General features: G+C 38.6%; 2 protein-coding genes and 1 long non-coding RNA gene across 10 annotated transcripts in view; 1 reads left to right on the plus strand and 2 right to left on the minus strand.

Annotated features, from left to right (window-relative positions):
• Positions 1–23772, minus strand: part of LOC142058512 (uncharacterized) — a 287316-nt gene that overhangs the window by 45440 nt on the left and 218104 nt on the right. The gene's annotated exons all lie outside the window — the stretch shown is intronic.
• TRAPPC2 (trafficking protein particle complex subunit 2) lies at positions 2065–8163 on the minus strand. Of its 7 annotated transcripts, none has more exons than XM_075095832.1 (6): positions 8086–8163; positions 7315–7424; positions 5081–5225; positions 4197–4282; positions 3418–3533; positions 2065–2339 (listed from the first exon to the last, which is right to left on the minus strand). In XM_075095832.1, the coding sequence occupies exons 2-5, from the start codon at positions 7405–7407 to the stop codon at positions 3435–3437; spliced, it is 423 nt and encodes a 140-aa protein (XP_074951933.1). In that variant the 5' UTR covers positions 7408–7424; positions 8086–8163; the 3' UTR covers positions 2065–2339; positions 3418–3434. The 7 variants fall into 7 exon arrangements, with proteins under 7 accessions (XP_074951933.1, XP_074951922.1, XP_074951890.1 ...); XM_075095821.1 differs by having other exon boundaries at positions 7961–8145; XM_075095789.1 differs by having other exon boundaries at positions 4197–4278; positions 5077–5225; positions 7961–8145.
• Positions 8163–23772, plus strand: part of OFD1 (OFD1 centriole and centriolar satellite protein) — a 34243-nt gene continuing 18633 nt past the window's right edge. Inside the window, exons 1-14 of one of the 2 annotated variants that reach the window (XM_075095594.1) lie at positions 8163–8295; positions 8427–8528; positions 11127–11327; positions 12165–12233; positions 12318–12345; positions 13150–13257; positions 13993–14129; positions 16170–16343; positions 18337–18443; positions 19331–19450; positions 21757–21830; positions 22523–22614; positions 22751–22940; positions 23594–23724. In XM_075095594.1, the coding sequence (XP_074951695.1) occupies positions 8433–8528; positions 11127–11327; positions 12165–12233; positions 12318–12345; positions 13150–13257; positions 13993–14129; positions 16170–16343; positions 18337–18443; positions 19331–19450; positions 21757–21830; positions 22523–22614; positions 22751–22940; positions 23594–23724 (1527 nt within the window). In that variant the 5' untranslated portion in view covers positions 8163–8295; positions 8427–8432. Of the gene's footprint in view, positions 8296–8426; positions 8529–11126; positions 11328–12164; positions 12234–12317; positions 12346–13149; positions 13258–13992; positions 14130–16169; positions 16344–18336; positions 18444–19330; positions 19451–21756; positions 21831–22522; positions 22615–22750; positions 22941–23593; positions 23725–23772 lie in introns of those variants that run through there. The other variant, XM_075095600.1, reaches the window with a different exon arrangement.

Consider the following 23772-nt stretch of genomic DNA (forward strand, 5'->3'; position numbering starts at 1 on the left):
CTTCATCTTAAGCTGAGAGAGCAAAAGCTTTGAAAACTAAGATTGCTTGTGTTGGGGGCTACTAAGCTAGTGCTATGAAATTGTTGTAAAACCTTACTATTAAAAGCTTCCTTTAGCGTTCATTTTAGCAAGGGTGAGGTTGAAACAAAACGGGATGAAGCTACCCTGACTAGAGTACTATAGATATGACTCAAATAAGCTTGCTAAAAAGAAACAATTAAGGATGAGAACCGTGGTGGTCTTTCTTGTGCCCAAGAGTCCATCTGTGTTTTCCCATCTGTCCCCTTTCCATGTAACATCATGGTTACCAGGCCTCCACCTGAGAAGTATGTTAAATGAAGTTAAACAAAACTTAACACAACAGAAGTCTAGTACTTGTGCCCTGGGAGATACTGTACTGCAGCTGTACACTAATCACAAAGTTGGCTAGTGAAGAGAAAGGGTGGCTTTACATGCTATAGTAAATAATACAGTATAGGAGTTATGCTGGGGTCAGGATTTGGTCTCACAAGGAGACTGTCAAGTACTTGAAAGAAACAGAAGGCCTGTGAAAAGCAGATGTAGATGATGGGTACAAAAAAAAATCTTCATAATGCTTAATAGCAAATATGCATTTCTGTACTTTTTGAAAGCTTAGTATCTATCTTTTGATATGGGGGTAAGGTAGGCACTTGTGGCTTATGTTTCAATTCCCTGATTCATTTCAAGTGTTGATGTACCTCAATTATGAGGAGGTCCTGTTAGCAAGAGAGTTCTGTGTAGTGACAGACCATACTGTGTGATATGTATGCAAAGTTCCAGCTGTCCTTTAAAATGAGGAGCAAAAATACAGTCCTGGCAAACTGGTGGGATTGAGGAACGCTATGCATATTTGAACAGACAGTAGAATGGGAAGGGGCAGAAGAAACCATAGCTAGGACACAGCTACTGGCTCCTGTTACAACTCCTGCTTTCTCATACTGCAACAGAGTTCATTTGAATTCTTACTCCTAAGCCTCTGAGATTAGGTGTGAACATAATACTTGCAAAGAAGGTTTCTCCTCTGCCTTGTCCATTGACCTTCATATTGCTGGAAATGTTCATTGTCTGAAGCATGCTAGAACTGCATCTTTCAGACCTAGACAGATTTGTGACTATAGTTTATCACAAGATAACTTTCACCTGTCACTTCCAGATAGCAGTCCTTCAGCTTATTGTAAAGGGTCACAAAACAAAGCATAAACATGTGTTCCTCTGTGCACAGGGAGATCACAGCTACCTAGCCAAGGTCCTTCAGAATTCTGTCATGAGAAAACATTCCTCACCACAAACTCTACAATGATTAATGAAATGAGCTAGCTCATAATTCTCTCTTTCCTGTGGCAAGTAACAGTCTGTTTTTGTAATGCCTAGCTGGACCTATGAGACTGCATTTCCTATTTACAATTCCTGTATTCAGAAAAAAAAGGGAAATACGCATGGGGAGGCATAAGAACAGGCACCATTTAGCTAACTGCCTTCAGAGATCAGGCAAGAGGTAAAATGCTTTCATTTTGCATAATTTCCTACTGTGTGCTGGCAGAAGAGTTATCAAACACCTCCCAGTTCCCAGGAGTGGTGGAAACTCTTCACACCAGTCCTTTATCTTTGCCAAAACTTTTCTTACTGCCACGTGTATGATTATTTAACATCGGTATTTCCTCAGTGAGTCTTAACTTAGTGTTTTTCCAACCCTCGTGCTAATCGTGCAACGGGGGAGGAGGCAGGAAACAGCGTAACAGCTCCAACTTAATGGCTCCTTACCATATGAATGAGAATGCTTTACCTCAAGTGTGTTTCTGTTGTTTTCATGTGTAAAGCAAAAAAAACCCAAACAACCAAACCACCCAAACCAAGAACCTCAGCTGATTTACATAAGGTTACATGGCATTATCAAAACGCTGTACAATGCAGTTTTTATGAAATAATGCTGCAAAGACAAGTACTTCCAGGCATCTTAACGTGCCACCCTGCCAATAAAAGTAGCCTTACCGTGATCATCTAGTTTTCTTCGAAATACTTTCAAGTATACTCAACAGGCACCCATGCTGCATCAGTCCACATTTTATTTAAGGTAAATATTGCAACCTTTATATTGCATTCTTCTTTGTCATGGAATATTTTACTGTGACAGTTTAGCAGTAAGTGTAAATTACAAAGAAATAACGACTGATTATACATTTAAAGCACATACACGTGTGGTCCCTTTAATTACACAGACTACGCAAAATGCACTTCCTAGAACAGAATGCCACTTCCTCTGGAAATTACTTTTCAGACATTTAAAAATAATGTCCCAGAAGATCGCTTATCCAGATTTGCTGCAAAAGGAAACGGACTACTTAAAAGACTGTGAAACCAACCGAAATATTAGGTACGTATACACTGAATGACCCATTTAAAAATTACTGTTCTGGAATGATGGTAAGTTTTGCAAAGGGGTCCCTAACTGCATTTTACAACAGAATAGTAGCCGGACAGGCCAAATAATGCCTTTCTGAAACCTCAATAAATAGAGTGTCATGGTTTAAAGGTCCTAATCTAAATATATTTTCAAAAAGACAATTTCAGCACTTGCAGAGGTAATGGAAAGAAGCGGGTTTAAATATGTAAATTTAGTTTAGTTTTTTCCATGTGTTAATTAAAGTCGGGACAGACATAGCTGTTCTGGTGTACTTTATTAATTAATTTAATTGATGCAACACTGCAACTAAACATGTATTGCATTAAACATCTGGTAAATTTGCAATTTTAAGCTTTAAAATGTTAAGTTTTTTTCTCAAAACTTCCTGAAATACTGAAGACAAAACTTCACTGATACATCCTCTTTTCTTTTTATTTAGCACTTTATAATACATACATTATGAATTACAATATTAATATAGACCTGATTTAATACCATAAGAGCAAAGTTAGTCTTATTAGTCTGCAGAGTAAGTTCTCTAGCAAAGGACTGTAAGTAGAAAGGTTTATAACAAAATGAACCACTTAGGCCAAATAGTCAAGAATTCCCTTTTGCTCATATTAAATCCCATGACTGCACATCTTTTGTGTTTCAACCTGATTTCATCGCACCCTGTATAAGTGGGTTACATTCTGCATATGCATTGACACCCTCATGTCTCAGTTTGTGCCTGTTCAGACCTGACATTTTTAAACTCAGTTTTCAGAATACATAAAAGGAAACTTCTTAAGGTATGCGTTTTAACCAGAGAAGCTTGGCTGTTCTTATCCCTACCAGGAAAAAAAAAAAAACAAACCACCAAACCAAAAACAACCACAAAACCTTCTTCAGCATCCAATTTGTCAATCTTCAGAAAGATGAATATCAAACATGCTGAGAACTAACCAGAAGAACTACAATTCAAATGATCAGTGAAGTATGGAAAAAGCACTCACTCAGGAAATTCAGTTATTCAGCTTAAAAGGTGTTTCTTCCCAAGGAATTGTACTTTCCTTTCAAAGGCACTGGATCGAATAGGAGAATTGAGTTCATAAAATGGATTCATTGCAAACTGGGGAAAGAAGAAAAACTCATCAATGAGCACAATGTCCAGCACTGGAAAGCATTACTTCAAATGGCAACTGCTATTAGCTTTCAGCCTGTCCAGTGCCACTTAGCAGCATGGAGCTCCTCAACAGTCCCTTGCTTTCCAGGCCCTCGCATTCTCCCCATACATGCGCGCAGCCGTCCCTTAGTACCAGCTCCTCAGAGCAAATACGTCATGACACTGTTGGAATTGCTGTTTTGGAAATCGGCATCATCTGAGTGCCGGCAGGAGGCCGCGACTGGCATCTGCCAGCCACTGCTGGCATCTGCCCCCTCTAGTGGAAGTGCCACCAGGCCCGGAGAACACGGGCTACTGTTCTGGGTGTCGAACAGCTCTTCGCTTTCATTATCACCACTAATGACATAATACTGCCCCAAAATCACTGGACTAAAATGAAGGATAAATTCTGAAAGAACAGAGTTTATAACAACTTAGATCTATTCCGTTTCATGGAAGAGACAGCCTTTATGCCACACATAATCAACTCTGGCTAATGTGGACCACATGGGTGCTTCTCTGCTTACACAGGCCCCTCCACAAAAACATGCTAATACAGGCATGCCCGAGCATGTACAGCAGAATGCACTTAAAAGTACGGCAGTGAGACCATAAGAAGCGGGTTCTTACCTTTATATACAAGTCATATACATCATTAAAGAAGTTCTTAATTCCGTCTTCTTGCCTTACATCATGAAGCATTATAAATCTCATATGTAAAGCAATTAAGGAAAATTTAGCTTTTACAAAGAAGAGAGACGTTGAACATACCTTGAGAGAAGCATTTACATCTGATTCCGCATATGCTTAAAATGTTTAGCTGCACATGAAATAGCAGTGATGCCAGGAGGAAGCATTAAAACTAGTAACTGGAGCAGTGAAATTTAGAAACATTAACTTTATATTTTGAAATTCCCTTATTTGAGAACAAAGAATCACCTCTCTATTCAAGGTTACTTTTTAAAGCTAGATAATTCTGAATGTGGACAATGCTCTCAGCACCTTTGCCATATATCCCTACAGTTAAAATGACATTCAATGTTACATCCTATGTGTAACAACCGTTTCACAACAAACATTGCTAAGACTATCTGTACATAAGATCAAGCCTTGACACCACGTTTTTGAGATGGGTGTGATTGACACCAAGGATGTTTATCCCTGCTTCTCCTCTCCAGCACTATCAAAGGGATGGGAACAGAGAATCACCTAAGCTTGCTCAGACCCTCTCATATTATTCCCCTCTCACTCCTCTTTCCTCTAACTCCACGCAAGCTCCACATTTCATTAGGCCATTTTAGCTCCCCTGAAAGGAAAAAATCCATCTTTCCCATCGGTCCCAATTTCCAACAACTGCTGGGCCTCCCAAATTAGTTCATTCTGAGGCTGGTGACTCTAACAATAGTAGTGGTGAACAGAGAAATCTGTTCCAAACTCATTTTGTCTGACTTAACCCTTTCTGGCAAAAGGCTTTTTCCTATATAAAGATAAGGAAAAAGAAGAGGGAAGGATATGTCCAGCTGTGACAAAAGCAGAAACAAACCACTCGTTAAACTTGTCCACAGTCTTCAGATACATGTTGTTAGAAAGCCACATGTTCTCATCCACCAGGTCAAGAGCAGCATGGGCAATGAACTGGTTGAGATGGCGATGATCATCCTAACGTATTTGCAGAAGACAGAGGATTAGTAATTCAGTGAAAGGAGAGAAATACAAACAATAATTTGCTCAAGCCGCTGAGCAACTAGTGCTCAAGTTATGTAAGGTTATATATACCCTTCTTTTCTGCCACGTAGGTGCCATCCTGTAATTATATGAAACTAGTATATGTTGTCATAATACTTGGTTTCAAGGGAGAAAAAAAGGTCATAATAAAAAGTTCATCAAAAAGTCAGTCTTGACAGCAGCAAAACCAATAAAGCCTATATTTATAGCTCAGGAATGAATTCAAGTGTGAATCCTTTTGTTTATGAACGGGTAACCTCCCACTGCAAACGTACTCCACAGGAGAGGCCCTGATAAAAATCGTCTTTGCTGCTTTCCAGTCTCCTGTTTTTGTGACATTTACAGCAATGTAGGAATTTTTTGACCACAATGTCTCTGTCAAATTTGGCAGAAACTGAACAACAGGTTACAATGTGTAGAAGTTGAGGGACAGATGGGGAAAGCAGAGAAATACAGATGACAGATATACTGATAACATTATCACCTAAAGAGACTGCTTTTTCAGGTTATTTGCCTAGAAACATAGGAATGTTTTATTGTTTTGGGGGGTTTTCTTTTTCCCCAAGAGCCTAGTGCAGAAAAGCATCCTGCAACTGTCATTAAATATATGCTTGGAGATATAAATTGCAGCTCTTCCTATAATAAACATGAATGGCCTTCACAGAGTGACCACAGCGTTTGGCCCTTACACTACAAGAGTTGCACGGAGAAAGAGCCATTTACTTCATACCCTAAGTAGAACACCGGAGGACATCTGCCAAGAAGAAACTTGGGACTAAACCATCCTGTAAGCTTCTATTAGTCTGGAAACGTAAGTAGTCTTGCACTGTTTCTCAAAACATAGGGATGCTATCAATGCCACTCTCACACCTCTCAGTGCACTATGTTCTTCCCCCAAATCAAGCTTGGCTCAGGGCATTAACAGCTTTGCAAGTTCTGTTAAACCATACTGAGAAAGAGACTAAGTAGTTAAGTTTAAGGGACAAAAGCTTGTGCTGATTTACCATGTACATTATGCAATCCACTTACTTCAGGCAGCTGTGCATCTGCACTGAATTCACTCTTAAGTGGCATGTCTCAGGAACAGAAGCAAGAGTTGCCAAAACATACCAATATCTACTAAGTTCTCCTTCAGTGCACATCAAGTTGAGATTCCCTCTTAGGAGAAAATTTAGTATTTCAGCCTCAGACAAAGAAGCTTACCCAAGCCGAGTTACTTCCATGAGCAGAATGTAGAAAATAAGATTTTCCACTATCTGACACTCCCTCACACTCATCAAGTCCAGTCCGACTAGTCTTATTTATGATTTTTTGTGCGACACTAGTTCAAAACACAGATGACATCATGCTGTTCAAATCAGTGACAGCATGTACATCCATTTTTGGACACACTCTCAGATCCACACGCTTATTCTGAAGACTATTATTTCTTTGATGTAATGTCACAATGGATAGATTTATTCTTGTCCTACCGGAAACACTACTTATTGAGTAGTCTTACATTTCTCACATTCTCAAATGCATATTTATTAATACAAGTTTTAAACCTTTCTTACTTAAAAGCAAGCATGATTATTGGTATGATTAAAAACCAAGATTTCTCTATAGCATAAAAACTGAAGGACTGACTAAAGCTTTCAAATTTATGTTCCGTGCTTTACCTTATTACTGTATACAGATGCCTTAAAATAGAGGATAACAGTAAAAGCATTAGATAATGAACAGGTATTGTAAAAGCTCTACACACTAAGTGCAATATATTCTTCACCATACAGCAGCAAACATTTAAGGAAACCGTGTTTTATGATGAACTAGTATGATCTGGCAAAGAATTTGTAAGAGGCTCAAGAACTCCAGAGTTCTACTCCCTATGACAAAGTTTCTGTAAAAAACCACAGAAAATAGGATACTAGTAACACTTTTAACAACATGCTGGTCATGTTTCTAATGCACTATAAAATTACCAAATAAAATGCACCATAATTACATCATAGGAGTAATCATCAGAGGGGGAAAAACACACCTTGGACTCCACTTTCCCAGGAGGCAGAAATTCCATTTCAAATATGGGATTATCATGATGACCGACTATCACAAAGTAGAAACTTCCCGACATTCTTCAATATAGCGTTCCTTAAAAAAAAAAAAAAAAAAAAAAGACGCTTTACTGATGAGTCTACATCCAAACCCTTAATCCACGTAAAAACGCTCTTAAAATCAGCCAGCGTGCTTCCTACTCATATTTACCCTAGGCTAGACAGAGAGGGAAACGTTTTCTTAGGTGTGCATATTTATACTTAAAGAGCGGGAAAAATATCCTTAGAAAGTGGAACATGTCCTGTAAGTGAATCTAGTTACAGCTACCTAGAAACTCTCTCTCTACAACAGACCGAGGACCGAACCCCTGAAGCGCTCCCACTGCCCTGGGCGGCGGCGACCCCACGGAGTAACGCGGTGTACCCCGCCCCCGAGGGACGCCCTCCCCGGGGACCCCGCGAACGGGCAGTGGAACAGCCCCACGGAGTCCCACGGGGTGGGGCGGGGGCGAACACACTCAGACACTCACACACCCCCGCGGACACACACCCCCGCGGACACACACCCCCGCGGACACACACCCCCCTCCCTCCTCCGCGCCCTGAGGCCCGCCGGGGCTCCCGGCGCCTCACCTGCGCACGGCCGGGGCCGCCGCCGCCGCCGCCTGCGGGGAAGGGTGGGAGGCGGCGGGGGCTGGCCGGGGAGCAGGCGGGAAGGAGGGAAAGGGGGTCTCTCTGCCCGCGGGGCCGGGGCCTACCCTTCGACGCCGGCTCTCTAAAGGGTGCCGCCGGCCGCCCGGAAACGCTCCTCCCCGCCCGCCCCGACATCCGGCCCGCCCGTTATGCCTCAGCCTCCGGCCCGGCCGGCCCCGCTCTACTCCCCGCGGGAGCCGCGCCGCTGACCCGGGCGGCGACCGGAGGGCCGAGGAGCGGGACGGGGCTGCCGGGTCCTGCCGGCCTCCCTGCGGGTAGGGGGAGGCTGAGCCGGCAAGGCCCGGGCCTGCCCGAGGGGGAGGCAGCGGCGCGGCGCGGGGCGGGGATCGAGCCGGGAGTCAGTAACGTCCTTTTCTCGTGTTTTTTTTTTTTCCTGGTGTTGCAGGACAGGATGGCTTCGGTTGAAAGGGAGACGCTGTCCCAAGATGAACTTCGGAAAAGGCTCTATCAGACTTTTAAGAACCGAGGTGTACTGGACACACTTAAGGTGTGTGTTAGTTGCAGCAGGGGCTACCTGAGACTCGCCGCGCTACTTAACATCAAAAGCGGTGGAAGCCATGCCAAATAAATGTGTTTCCCGCTCCCCACAGCTGTACTGTTTCTGCAACAGCCTAATTCGTATTCAGGTTTTATTTGCCAGAAACGAGGTTCTTCCCAAACAGAAGTGTGCTTTCTTCATTGTGGTTTAGTCTCAGAGCCTTCCTTAGGAAGGTTAAAGGCCTGTATCGGGTCTCTGAAAATTTACATGCCTGAGAAAAAAATCAAGCAGGGAAGAGAGGAATAAATGAGAATACAGGTTTGGAAAGGTCCTTTTAGGTCTCAGACTCAGTTTCTTACCTGTTACAAGTAAACACACTGTGAATTCTCTTCTTGAAATATTCCAGTTCTGCTTTAAAACTGTTTGGGTTGTCTCCTTGTCTGCTCATTGAGGTGAATGTCTTAGAATTCGGTTGTGTTCAAAAGTGAAACTTTGTTCTGATTTGTAGCCTGGATTTATTCATGGTTCCTCTGGCCTTTTTCCTTGTGCTGAGAGTAGCCTTCTGTTTAAGTAGCTCTTGCTTCTCTTGTTGAATTTATAGGCAGCAATCACCTTTTCTTCAGCATTCTGTTCTACAGTGCGAAGCAAGTCAAGGTGCAGTAGTCTCATTGCCGGTTATCCCAGTAGTCCTCTGCATCACTTTGAAGTCTTTCCCCCTTTTTTTAAAGGAAGTAGACAGTGATTGTTGTGAGCTTTCCAAACAAAGTTTAGAGTGGTATTAATTCTTCCCTGTTTTTGTGGGGGAAGTCTGTCGAAGGACGCATATATCCCTTTTTGAGGTATATTACATTTGTAGTGCTAGTTGTTTGATTGACACATCCACATCTTGTTTTTTCCATATGCTAATTTGGAAACTGGTGTTATAGTGGAAATTTGTATCAGACCTTAAGTGCTAAAATGTTGTATTTCAGGCAGTTTCAGTTTTGATAGTCTTTAAGCATCATCTGATTGCATTTTTTAATGACATCTTGATCTTTGTATACTTCTATACATGTCTTTATGTCACCAGCAAATTTTTTTAGCTCCCGCTTTTTACGTCAAATTGATTACAGTTAAAAAAATAAGATCTATATTTTAAAAATATCATTGATAAGCTTATGGATAAGAATTCCCTGTTCAGGACAACTTGTTTTTCCCTTAGTGATTCTGTACCAAGCTTGCAGCGCTTGAATCTTTTTTTTGTCTTGTTTGACTCAACTAATAAATAGTCTGTCAGGTAGCATGCCATGTAAGTCCATTTCCTGCTTCTCTTTTCCTTGTCTCAAAGATTATACATCATATTAAAGATTTTGTAGCTTTTCTGAGCTGAAGAATTAATACAGTTGTACAGTTGGGTTTTTAATGGATCCCTGCAAATGCTCTTAATATCTTCTAATGAGAATACTCTCAACTTTCTCGTGGTCGTATGTGACTGCCTCCACTGGTAAGAGGCGAGGTGGATCTGGAGCTACAGGTATGCTGAATGGTGAACATACCACAACTGAATTTTGCCTCCCTTCTCCATAGTAGGGGCAGGGATTTAGCCTTGCATTTTCACCTGGGCTTTTTGTCATGAGACATTTAAGAGGTTGCTGGTCTCGGTTGTTTCTGAGACAACCTCATCTCTGTCAAAACTGGACAAGTTCAGAAATTTATAAGAAAAACATTTTTTTCAGTTGTCTTCATTTCTCTCCATGTCTAATTTCTGTAGAAAGCCATGCTAAGGTATCAGGCTAGTCTGATGATCTAGCTTTGTTAAGCTTTGGTAATCATTCAGTGTTTCCTCCTATTTTTGGTGACACACTGTTTCTTTAATCAACTTTGTCAATGTTGCATGCCTGTTGATGAAAGCTTAAGCCATTATTTCTATTGTGGTCTTTTAGTATGCTATGAACAACTTGTATAATTATATAATGAAAATTATTATTTCTTCTTTTTACAGGAGGAAGACTTTCTGATTTTAGGTTACTTTTTTCCTCAATTGTAACTCACAGAATGCAAAAAATAAAAAATGCAATTTGATTATTATTAGTGCCTGTAGGCTTTTTTGATTAGTACCCTTTTGCTTCCCTACAAAAATAATTTATATTAAAGACATTGAATTTGCTGTTTATTTTCCCATCTGCTTTTGCGATTGCATCAGCAGCTGCTTAATGCAAGACTGAGAGAGGACTAGTGACTTTTCCAAGTATGCCTGAGATTGAGGCCACATCAAGCAGACTTTATTTAAGTCAGAGAGAAGGAGAACAGGAAAGCAGTGACCTAAAAATGAAGCTGAGGGTACCAGAGTGGAGTTTTTGTAAGTTCTTGACTGAGAACAGGACTTCTTTTCAGTCCTACGCTTGATACATCTTGAGGGGAAAGTCAAAGATCACTAGAGTGTTTTGAAGAAAGGCATGGTGTCCTAAGCACTCTTCTAAATTTTGCCAAATTTAGTCTGCCCATTTTCGTTATGTAGGTTGTAATGTAACACGTACAAGTGCAATGAGAGTCCCCGATACTTTTGAAAAATAAGAACTGCCATTGACTAACATGTAAACTGAGAATATAATGTCTTTTCTGTATCAGACGCAGCTCCGAAACCAGCTAATCCATGAACTAATGCACCCAATTTTAAGTGGAGAGCTTCAGCCACAGGCTGTTCCAAATGATGACAGTTCACTTTTGATCACAGCTTCCAACAGTTTGGTGGCAGATCATCTACAGAGATGTGGCTATGAGTATTCACTTTCTGTTTTCTTTCCAGAAAGTGGATTAGAGAAGAAGAAGGTAAGTTCAGTAATTCACATCATCTAGGAGCTTTGCTTCCTGGGGGGTGTGTTGTATTCCAACAAAATTGAAAAAAAAAAAAAAAAAATCTTTTGTGATAGTGAAATACAAATACAAGCAGAGCTTCTGATCGTCTCCATAAAAAAATTTTATTTTCATGAATACTTTAAACTGGTGATAAGCCAACGATGCTGTTCTGGGAAAGCATAGCACAAGCCTCTCAACCTCGTACTTGCTTCACCCATCACCGCAGTCTGGCATGATCATTTGTTGAGGCTGTGTGGCAGACGACTTGGGGAACTGATCCTGATTAAAGCTAGCCTCTTGTTTGGGCATTCAATCCTCTGAAAGTGTGGCTCATTGTGAGTTTAAGCTGTTCTAACTACAAGCTGTAGCTGAAAAGGGCAGTGCTTGCCCTTTCTTTGTTTCTCCTCTATGAGTATGTGATATGGTGAAGTTGTTTCTAACTGAAAATCAATTTTTTGACGTGGTGAATAGTTAGTCATCATTTGGTTTAATGAGCTTATCTGATTTGTATGACAAATCAAGAAGAGTCACGGGAAGTAGCAAGAGCATGTATCCGGGGTGGGAAGGAAAGAAAACTCATTTCGCAGCTTCAGTTGGTCATAGAACTACATACTGGCTGCCTTATGTCTTAGGTAATGGAGGTAAGTAAATGTAATAGAACAGCAGGCCTCTGAAAATGGTTTTACAAGGCAATAAACAGGTCTTTCTGAAATGGAAAATGTTCTACAACTGTAAAATAGTGCCTATTACGTATTTGAAATGTTTTTAAAGTAGTTAACCTTTTCTAACTTGTATTTTTTTTCTACAAAGCTGTGGACTATGCAAGATCTTCTTCAATTAATGAGGATCAATCCAAAATCCAGTCTTTACAGATCATTGGTAAAGTTATTTTGATTTTGAAAATAAGCTTAAATTACAGTTGTGATGAAGCAGACTGGCTGAACCGTCTTTTATTTCTTACAGACTTCGGGAGCTCAGAAGGAAAATAAAGGTACAAGACATTTATATGTGATGCAGACCAGGGTAATTGTGTCAGCTTCATTTTTATTAAGATCTGAGCAATAGAAATTCAGATGTCTTGAGCATATGTTGGTATGGAATAATATGGATTTAGTAAGATTTTGAAACTTGCAGTACATCAAGATGATGAATATTATATTTCAGGATTTTCCAACTCCTGTTTGTGGTGTGGATCAAGTGTTAACATTCACCTACAAAATAAATTACTTGAACATTAGAAGTATGAAAAAAAATGTAATCAGGTATTAAATATAATGCTCTTTGGAAGCTTTTCACACTAACCTTGGCAAGCTCAGATTTTGGTTTGTGTTTATAACGGACTGTATTAGCGTGCATAATGCACTTCAAAAACTAGTTAAAGATTTATTTAGCTTTCCATTTATTTATGTAAGAAATAAATCTTAGTCTGCATGATGAAACCTAGCTGTATTGTTTAGGCTAAAGTAGCTTGATCTTCAGAAACCCCTATTGCCTAATGACGTCATAATGAAAGTAGTAATACTCTGCTCTCTCAAATGACCTTGGAAGTCAAAGAGACAAAGAAATGGATGAAAGAAGTTGCAAAAGAACAGCTTTTGCAGGCTGTGATGGACTAGAATATTCTTATAGTAAAAATCTTAATAGTTCACTAGTATTGGTTTTTATTTAAATACTTCATTCTTTCCATAAATTGAATAGGTTTTCTAGTGGAGTGAGAATGACTTCATTAATTACAGGCTCAAGAATTCAGTTTTGGTATGAAATCAGAGCTAACTAATATATTGGATCTTGATAGGTTTTCTTACACAGATTTTAATCGGGCTTACAGACCATCATCTAAGTAAGGAAACTCGTGACACAGAAACTCAGACAACCTCAGTGCCTCCTTACAGAGAATCTCTTGGTAAGTGCAATCTCTGCAAGCAAGTCTCCCCAGGTATTTTCATATTGGTGAAAGGTATGGATTAATAAAGGGTATGAATGTTATTCGTTCATCACTTACTCAAATGCAGCCTGAAGTAATAATAAGTAAAGGTCATACCTATCACTAGTACTGTGTTTTTCTAACCTTTCTTAAAAGAAAGGCAAAAGTCCTGTTATTATTTTTTTTTTTATCACTCGGATGTTTTCTTAGCCATGTAGTTAAGAGCTATAACATCTTAGATGGACTGTAAATGTTATGTGCTGAAATATGTTTAGGAAAACATAATAGTAAATGCATGTCTTGCTTCTCTTTCTATGACAGTGTTTTGGTGAAAGTTAGGCATAGATTGGGAGTTCTTGAATTATAACATGCATGCTATTAGTAATACGAACAACCCAAAGGTTGCATGCAGAAGAAAAATCTTGCCCATCCATGATAAAGAGGATGAATTACTATGTAATACCAGAAATAGTGCCTAAACAGCTAAGTGCCTCCTCCTAGGTATATGTTGTGTGGCATAGAGCCAATAAATGGCACTTCTGTGCTGCCTCTGCTTTTGTACCACACAGGTCTGTCTTTGACAAGCACTGTCACATAAAAAGCTTAGGTAAACTAAGGAACATCCTACAGAGAGACAGGTTCCTACAGGAACTTTGGTAGGATAACTGTGGTGACTGTATTTAAATTATGATGGATCTCTTGCTCTTTTTATAGCTGAGAAGCTTCAGCTGATTGATGAACAGTTTGCAGACTCTTATCCCCAGCATCAGAAATACGAATCTTTAGAAGTAAAGCTTCATGAATATAGGAAAGAAATAGAGAAGCAGCTTCAAGCAGAAATGTGTCAAAAGGTATAACTCTGATCATTGAATTTGAGGGAGACATTTGTTAATTTCGACTTTGCAGGTTACAAACTTTTAATACTTAAGGTAAATGGAAAGAAAAGATCTAATAGTGAGTTACAACAAACACAAAAGACTAAATTAATCCAATATCAATTGTTAACTTGATGATGTAGCATTCGCCTTTTTTGTTAAATGTGCACAGAATGTTAAGCTCCTTATTCTGATGTTAATTTGCAATGGAATTTTTTCATATTTTGATTGTCTTAATTCGGCAAATTTTATTTGATCTGATTATTTTTTATGGAAAAACTTTTACTGTGCTTAGTCATACTATTAATTTTCCTTCTCAGTTAAGATTTTGAAGCTTGACTTTCGTTACAATGCATAGCAACTGAGAGGTGTGAATTGCTGCTGTGTAGCTTGACAGATAGTTGACTTAATTTTTAATACTGAAGAGAATTTGCATACTATTTCAAAACATTACACAGAAACACTAAAATCATAACAGACAATATTATGAATTATTTCTGGCTTTATTTTTATTTCCTATAATTGAAGACAGCTCTTTGAGAGACTTTTCCTTCATTTTGGGAATAAAATTAGGATTTGTTTGGCCACCTAATGCTTCGATAATCCTTATGTCTGAAAAATGGAGTAGAGAGAATATACAGCAGTTCATTTAAATATGCGGTTTTTTCCATAAATTTCTGTCAAGATCAACAGTTTATTTGGATAGAAAAATGTTGTTCTGATAATCAGTTTGATTTCTTAGACACACTTTTAAAGGCAGACATCTGCGTATAAACTGTTTGATGAAATCAGTTTAGTCATATTTATTCATATTTATTCAGCTGGACAAGTAGCAGGACAGAGAGTTAAAACTGCCCATGTGTTTTACCTTCACTTTTCATTTAGTCTTCATTCCCCAACAGGCACTGTCTTTGTAGTATGTAAAATGTGTTAATTTGTGTGTTGTTAAGTTTGTCTCATTTCAAGCAAAGCAGTTGCGACAAAGGAGATTGGAATCTTAACCATATATAAATCACTTCTAAATTCAATTAACTTTACATGGAATCCTTAGCAATGTGGCATGAATTACTGTAAGACATTTCTAATCCAAATAATGTATGTACAAGTGATGCTGCACTGTCTAACCATTTCTTCAATTTTTCACAAAACTTATGCCTCCAGACCTGAATTCCTTGATCACATATTCCTACTGTGCTTCTTCCCCCCTCTTTAACCTCTGTTTTCTCCAGTCTAACAATTTTTCTATCATTCTTTTGATTCTTTTTCTCCTTTTTATCTCATTTTGTTCTTGTATGCTTGCTTTCCGTTTTTTTCCAAATTTTTATTATAATTCTTTATAACCCTCTTTGTTCTTGCATATATTGCACTTCACACATTGTATGGAGGCATGTTCCCTACGATTCTTCTGTGCAGTTGCAAGATGCATACTTTCCTGTTTGAATGCATTTGCCTTTTTTTTGGCTGCACTAAGAAGTCTGTGAGTCAGGACTTGTGTTTCTGTAACCCTCTTTATGTGGAGTTACGTGTTCTGCATTTTTTTTTTTACACTTGGCACTTTTTTGTCCAGACGAGTTTCTCTTGTTCTTGAGTGAGTGAGGACAGGTCTGCTTCTGCCATTTCTTGCATCACCGGTCAAAAGTGATTCTTTGGGAAAGAGGCAAGAATACAGACAGTGTCAGAGGTGGAATTCAGGAGTCTGGCCATTCCTTAATTGCAAGCAGACTATCACTCCTGCAGTGTTTTATTTTGTAGGACTCTGTTTTGCACTTGTCTAAAGCTATTAGTTTTGTATAAGATCTGCTTTGGGATGCCAGCTAAATGCATGAAAACTATGTGAGACTTGCAAATACTGTGTGCTGCTAAAATATATTTAACATACTAATTTAATTTAATTGAACTATCATATATTTCCTAACAGGAATTTCTAAGTGAAATTTAGAATTGTCTGAGGAGGGATTGTCTTTGTTGATTTGAAGATGGCCCTATTTAACCGTCTCTTCCTCCTTTATGTAAAAGCTGGAACATTTTAAAGAAGTTGAAATAGCGAAGATTAAAATGGAGGAGAAAGTGCAGACCCAGAAAGAAATCTCTGAGCTACGTCATGAGTTAGAGAGGATGCATCAAGCAAAGTCCGAAGCCTTGATTTCTCGTGAAAAGAATGCTATTGAGAGGCTTCAAAAACAACAAGAGGTAAAGTTCCAAGTATTTTTTCCTTAATCTAGTACAGAATGATTCAGTGAGCTGATTAAACTGCTCTTTTATCTTCAGGAGGTTTATGTTCAGGTCTCACTTGGCTTATTATTGAAGACTTTGAATTTACTTGTGTTTTTGTGAATAGGGGAACACATTTAGCAACCACAAGAATAAGTATGGGTAAATATCTAAGTAGAGCTGGCTGGAAAAGGAACTGCTCTGTAAGCTAGGACTGAAGGATTTAAATGTAATGAATACTTTTTAATCTGTTTTAATAACTTTGCTGAATTCAGATCACTGAGATTTTTTTAACAGAAAGTTTATATGACTCTTCACTTTTCTGTTTCCAGAACATAGCTTTTTTAGCAACTGAAAGAATTTATAGTATAACTAAGAAGGACTCTAAACTAAGTGGAATATATAGTCTGTGTGGTACAGATATGCCATTTCTGTATGTCTTTATATGTTGAATACTATTAATAGCCACTGTCTTTACTATAAGCCAACATCTTGCTTTGTTTCTTTGATCACTTTTTTTTGTTGATGGATTACTCCTTTGCGCTGTTTACTCCTGGTGTTCTGCCAGACTAGTAATAGTTACTGTAGCACACAGTAGTTTGTAAATAGTTCTATATTGCTTTTCGTGATCTCTACTACTTTTCAGTTTTTGGAAGACTAGTTTGCTTGCCGTTCTATGCCTGTTCACCTAGCCACCACCCTGCTGTCTGCGGTAGACCTTCCTATCCAAATAATTCAGCCACCCACAGATGCTAACCACCGTTCTGCTCTGGTGTGGTGGGTTTTTTTGTTGTGGTGGTGGATTTTTTGGGGGGCTTTTTTGTTTTGATTGTGTTTTTTTCCCCTCCCTGAGACCACATGATGTTGGTTAACAAAGCAACCATCCAGATCTCTACGATCAACCTCCTTCCCATCTTAAAACGAAACATTTTATCACTACTCTATGAAATCTTTCATGGTTATGTCCTTAGAAGCTTACAAGAAAACCATCTATTTTATGCTATCAATTTTCTTCTGTGGGCAAGAAATTAATTCAGTAATTAAAAGGATGATCAGATCAGCATATCTGTCCGCATTATGAATGGATATTTGGTTGCTCTTGTCAGCTTCTGCGCTCACTGAAAAGTATAGGCTTCATTTACCTGGGGACTCTTAACAGAAACTAGCAGCTCTACTGAGTTGAAGTATATTTGCATTAAAGGTATAAGGTCATATAATGCTTTACTAAGATAACTTTATGCCCAGGAAATACAGCTTGACAAACTGCTCTATTTTTTTGCACCGGGAACAGCAACAAAGTCTTCCAGCACCATCAAGTGCACATGATTTGCAAACTTGATATGAGCACCCACAGGGCAAAATAATAACTTATTTCTTCTTAGGCACTTATTTATTTGGAGAGAAATAATGCCTTGTGTGCTGGAGAACAAGAAAAACTATTTTTTATTCACAAGAACATGTGTGACTGTGGGTATCAGTATGTTCCTCACTTGGAGTACTCCTTTTACAATTTGATTTCTGTAAGTTAAACTGAAAAACTGAGACTGCTGGTTGACTCAGTTTCAGTTTTAAATCATGTTTTATCAGGGGCTTTTGGCGTATGTTGTTTCAATTTTGTCTTTATGAAGAACATACAAAACTATTGTTTCCTAAAAAAAAAAAATCCGATGTTTGAATGTGTTCTGTAATTTTTTTAAAGCAATTTTTCTTTTTACCTAATTCTTAGTCAGCGGCATTTCTTAAAAGGAAAGTGTTTGCAGGTAACCATCTAAAACATTTTTACTCAGAGTAAAAGGAGAAGAGGAATAAAGAAAAAATTTCTGGATATTATTTCAAATTATGGCTATATAAATAATATTTATATGGAGTAAGGCCAATTACTGAAGAAGATCCTTTAAAGTTTAAATGTGTTAAATAGTAGATATTGTATAAAGTGTGAAGTAAAACTAGAGATAAATATTTTGTGATTCAGATAGAAGCAAAGGAAGTATATGCTCAGAGACAAAGTCTACTGAAAGATATTGAAGTCATAAGGACCAGAGAGGTGGACCTGAAGCAAAGAATTGAGGCATTTGAAGCGTAAGTTGTTGAAGGGCTTATCCAATGCTATATGATGATGTTGTATTTTTTTCTGGAAAGCAGTTTCAGGCTGTCACTGCTTCTATGATGTTGAAATAGGTTATGTATCCCAGAAGTTGTGTTTTGCATTTTGAGCAGTATTGTGTACTGTCTCTATTAGCAGGGATGCTCCATACAAAAAGAAGTTTTGGGTTTTTTACATTGCTGCTCATCCAACTAAAGCAGTGCAGCATCACTTTGGAAGCAAGGAATCAGATGTGTGCTTTGAAGTGCTTAAATTAAAAAGAAAAAAAAAAACAAAAAACAAACCAAAGAACACAGTATGTAATCCTGACACTCACAAGGCATGTATATGATACTTTGCTTCTTTAGTCCTCTTTGGTTTGTTTTGTTTTTAACTTGCCCTTAGTAATATCAGTTTTCTTTCGTTAAATTAAAAAAAATAACTGAGCATTTTTGGCGGTTCTCAATACTACTAAACGTCATTACTTTGACATCTGCTTTTTATAGCAGAATAAGGTATCCCGCTAACAAAACCACGTCGGCTTCTTTATTCAACAAGCCAGCAGAGGGTGCTGATAGAGTAGCATGCTCAGCGCTATCTCCTCTGAAGGCTTTCTGGTGTGGGAAGCTGAGCTAGGGTTAACCCGGGATAGCTGCACAATTGATTGGTGCTGGGTTTTAAATAGGACAGTTCAGTTTGTGTCACATCTCCTTGTTCTTAATGAATTACAGTGACAGATTCTGATCATAATTTTAAATTGCCGCAGTGTTCCAAGCAAGCACATTACCTTTTGATGTCTCTAACTGTTATTTTTAAAAAACCCCAAATCATAAAGTTTTGGCTTTATAACTGGTCATTGTCTGTATATTTATGGATATTTCAGCACTCAGAAACTTCAGGAAGAGAAAAATAAAGCTATTGATGATGCGCTTCGACGTCGGGAGGTTGCTGTGAAGAACATAGAGGAGACGTATGACCAAAAGCTTAAGACGGAACTCTTAAAGTAAATTTTTCTTTTGTCTCTAACAGGACACATACTACCTCCTATGAAAAGAGAATAATAAATTCTATAGGATTTCCTTTGAAAAGTGACAAAGCAAGGACTTTGAAAATGTGCAGTCATGTTTTTATCTTAATTGGCTTGAATTCACTACATTATTGCTTAGCTCTTTGCTAGTGAGATGAAATATTCTGCCAGGTTCAGAAAAAGTCTGCTATACAAGATAATTCTCTTTTGATTATAGGTTATATTATTGTTGTAGTTTTAATTCTGTGTTGTTACCTGGGAAAGAGAGGTAATGTTAGTTTTGTGTTTAGAGAATAGGATGTGAAGCAGTGTTAGTGACTTCCTTTGACCACAATTAAAAGAACTGACCATTTCACAAACACAGGAAAGGCATGAAAGGGAAATTAACATTAAAGAGGTGTTATAGGTTTCTTGGGAAAAGGGTGAGAGGCACACTAGCCCATTGTACAGATAGATTGGCTCTTGCCTTAACCCCTCCCTATTTTAGGAGAGGGATTCTCTATTATAGATCACCCTCTCTTTACTATCTGCTTGAACGCGGTTTCAAAGTGTTTGCTTAGAAATGCTCTTTGAAAGAGAAAGATGTCATCTGTGACTGCTTTTGAGGTGTTGCAGTGGATATATCCTAACTTTGCTGGTGTAATTTCTTGGAGTGCTTTGATCACTTGAAGGATTACCTGATGCCATGAACCGATCTTCCAGTTAGGCACTTAAACCAAATGGCTGAAGTATCATTGCTTTTTATTGCAAGCCAGTGAACAATAAGTATTATCTGTGTTAGTGTGTCTTTATTTAAATTACAGAGGAAAGATGTGAAGAGTAGGTTTTGATAAGAACGATGCCTCAGCTGAAACTGAGTAGATTTGAAGTTTTTTTCAGAGAACAGTGAAATGCAGCTAATTGGCCCAGTTTGGTATCTTCCTTTACCTAGTCCATAACAGCTAGTTACAAGTAATGCTTGTAAAGTGCTTCTGGTTCATGAGGAGAAGCAAATCATTTTAATGATGAACTGCTGCTTAGCTTATTTTATCAACATACAGAATATTTTAGACATGCTGCAAATGCTCAGAGAAAATAAAATCCATGTCCTTTTTGTCCCAAATTCTTGACGAAAAGTAGTAAAGAGGTACTATTTCTTGTATAGAAATAATGATGCTTGTTAGAAAAGGAATCCTTTTTTATATCTATGGTAAACATTAAATGCCATAATTGGGAGAAGGATCCAAGTGGTCTGGACCATTTGCAAAAATGCAGGAGGATGGATATGGCAATACCTGAAAACATTTATAATTTCTGTCCCCGTCATGCAAAATGGTGAGCTTGCTTAGCTCCTTTAGATTCCAGTAAAATTGAATGGTAAAGTTGGATGACTGCTGGGCTGTGAATAGTGGTGTACCTGGGCAGTGCTCAGCGTCTAGCTGGTGGCTGATGACAGGCAGAGAACCCATGGCGCCAGTACTGGGACCCATACTGTCCAACACCTTCATCTGTGGTCTGGATGTTGACACAGGGCATCCTCAAAAACTTTGAACATGAGGCTTAATTAAGGGGGATGGCTTCTACAACAAATGGCAGAGTTTCAGTTCAAACAGGCTTTGATAAGCTTGGGGGTTGTGTCAGCATAAATCTTAGGTATTTTAACAAGGAGAACTGCAAAGCTCTGTGCTTGGGGCAGAATATCCAAAGTAGCATAATGGGGGAAAGGAATTGACCACGTAGCTGCATTTCTGAAGAGGATGTGGGAGTTACAGCGAATGCCAAGTTGACCACGAGCCAGCAGCATGCTCTGGCAAATAAGGCAAAGAGCGTGATGAGTGACATTAGTAGCAGCATGGCGTAGTAAAGGTCTGTCAAGATAGTTACGGGACTGTCAGACATGACCTCTGAGGTCATATGGTAGGGGCTGTAAACTGTGGTTCAGGAGGTTCAGCTTGGACATGGGGAAAAAAAAAATTGTTACTGGGAGGGTAGTGCAGCATTGGCACAGGTCGTCCGGGGAGGTGATGGAATTTATATACCCTTTGAGGCTTTCAAGAGCTGGCTAAGAGCAGCCACATCTGACCTGATCTAGAGTTGGCTGTAGTCTTGCTTTCTGAGCAGGTGATTGAACGAGGTGATTGGCAGGGACTTTCCCAACTGTTTCAGTTGCTCTGAAATAACCAGTTTTGTTAATAAATAATTGTGTGATTATAGTTTAGTCTGGGAAAGAATGGAATTTACACAAATGCACATGCATGTGCACATACACATATTTGGGAATACATAATTCTTTTTACTTCTAGATATCAGCTTGAATTAAAAGAAGAATACATAGCCAGAACCAATAAAGTTACTGAAGATGAGAAAAAAAATAAAGGTAACAGTCTCTCTGAGATTAATGAAACAGCTGTTTATCTCTAGAACTTTTACTAACAGGTATCAAAACACTTGTTACTAAACAGTCATGGTGTTCAGTAACAGTGTTATAAGTGACAGAAAAGCCATCAAAATCGATTTTGGAAACATGTCACAGGATCCTGTGACAGGTCAGCAACTCCTCACTGTTCAGAATGCAGTGGGAACTGTGAGCTGCTGCTTCGTACAGAGGCTGCAAAGCATTTTGCTTTTCCATTTTCCTGTCTCCTTCTGAAGCCCCACTAGCTTTTTCATTCCCTAACTGAACTCTGCTACAGTCTGATGCCGTACCCTTGAATGGTTGCCAGCTTCTACACTTATTGTGCACAAGATGTTTAGTTGGAGCTTGAGGAGCAGAGCTGGGCCAGATAACATATTTAGACTTTAAGTTAGGGACATGTGAAAGAAGTGATATATCACATGCATATGAATTTGATTTACTTAATTCTGAAGGAGTACATGTGTGCATGTGTATATATACACACACAATGTGATTTACTTAATTTTGAAGGGAGCATGTATGACATTCAGTCATTTTTATGCTTTGATTAAATTGAATGTTGGGCTTAGCAGCTTAAATGGTTTTTTGCAGATACAGTTTTTTACTGTAATACTCTACTAATTTTAATTCAGCATTTGCAATCCTCCTTGCAGAGAAAGCCATGCTTTTGCGTGAAGAATCCATTGCTGTTAATTCAAAAAAGGAGGAACTCAAGCAAGCTATATCACGCACAAAAGAGCTTGAGGTAATTGTACACATGAATTTAAAGAAGCTGTATTCTAATTAGTGCTTTTGAGGTACATTTAAAAGAAATGTGAAATAAAAACAATTGTGAAGTAGTACAGCAGTTCATAAGCTTCTAAACTGTTCTTTATCTGCAGCTGGATTTGGAGTCAGTGAAAGCCCAGGTTCTGTTGGTAAATAAACAGAATCAGTTGTTGACAGAAAAACTGAAAGAGGTATCAGACTATCCTTTGCTAAAGGAGGAGAAATTGGAGCTCCAAGTGCAGAATAAACTACTTAGGCAACAGTTGGATGAGACTCGCAGTGAGAACCAGCATCTTCGAGACAGTCAGTGTGAATGATTTAGTAATTTTCTTGTTTATGTTTCCCTACAAGTATTCATTTAGAAATAGTCATTAAAATACATTCCTTGTATTATGTTTGCTAGTAGTTTGCATTAAACCTCAGCTAATGTTTGTGTAAAATGAAAGTCCTTGACAGCATATTTTCTTTAATATGTCTGTATAGTAAAAATCTTGAAGTAAGTGGTAGCTATAATAATACGAAGAATATCCCTTTCACCCTTTGAAAAAAACAGTGCCATAGCTCTAACCATAGCATTAGTATGGTTAATAATGGTAAAAGAACATTCAATTATTATTTTTAAGTGCTTGCCTGACTATAGGTATAAAATGCCAATTATTTTTAATGTGCATTTGACGTTATGGGAGAGTAGAGATGTACACCCAGTTACATAAGGTAGGGATATGTAGTTTTCTTCCAGAATAGGACAGTCTGGGTCTAGTTCTTAAACGACTACCGCAACAAAAATTTCGGTCCTTTTGTAAAAGGAAGAAAAAAATTCCTAAGTCCTTTATTCAAACAAAGCCTTGTTATGTTCCTAAAAACGAATCAGCTTTACATTTTGAAGGGGTATTATGTAGAAACGTGCACCCTCATTACTCCATGGCTGAGTAGCTAGTATTTCTTTTTCTGGGTAGAGCTGTCCCAGCCCTCGGCGGAGCACCTGGCCTGCCAAGTGGAGCTGAGGAGAGTGGAACATTCTAGGAAGCTGGCACTGGATGAATTTGAAAGTCATAGGCAGATTTTGGAAAAGCAGCTACAAAGTGAGGTAAACTATTCTTTCTAAATAATTTGAATCCTTTCTTCTTCCTATCAT

Source organism: Phalacrocorax aristotelis, chromosome 1 (assembly GCF_949628215.1).
Source record: "Phalacrocorax aristotelis chromosome 1, bGulAri2.1, whole genome shotgun sequence".
NCBI classification, from domain to species: Eukaryota; Metazoa; Chordata; class Aves; order Suliformes; family Phalacrocoracidae; genus Phalacrocorax; species Phalacrocorax aristotelis.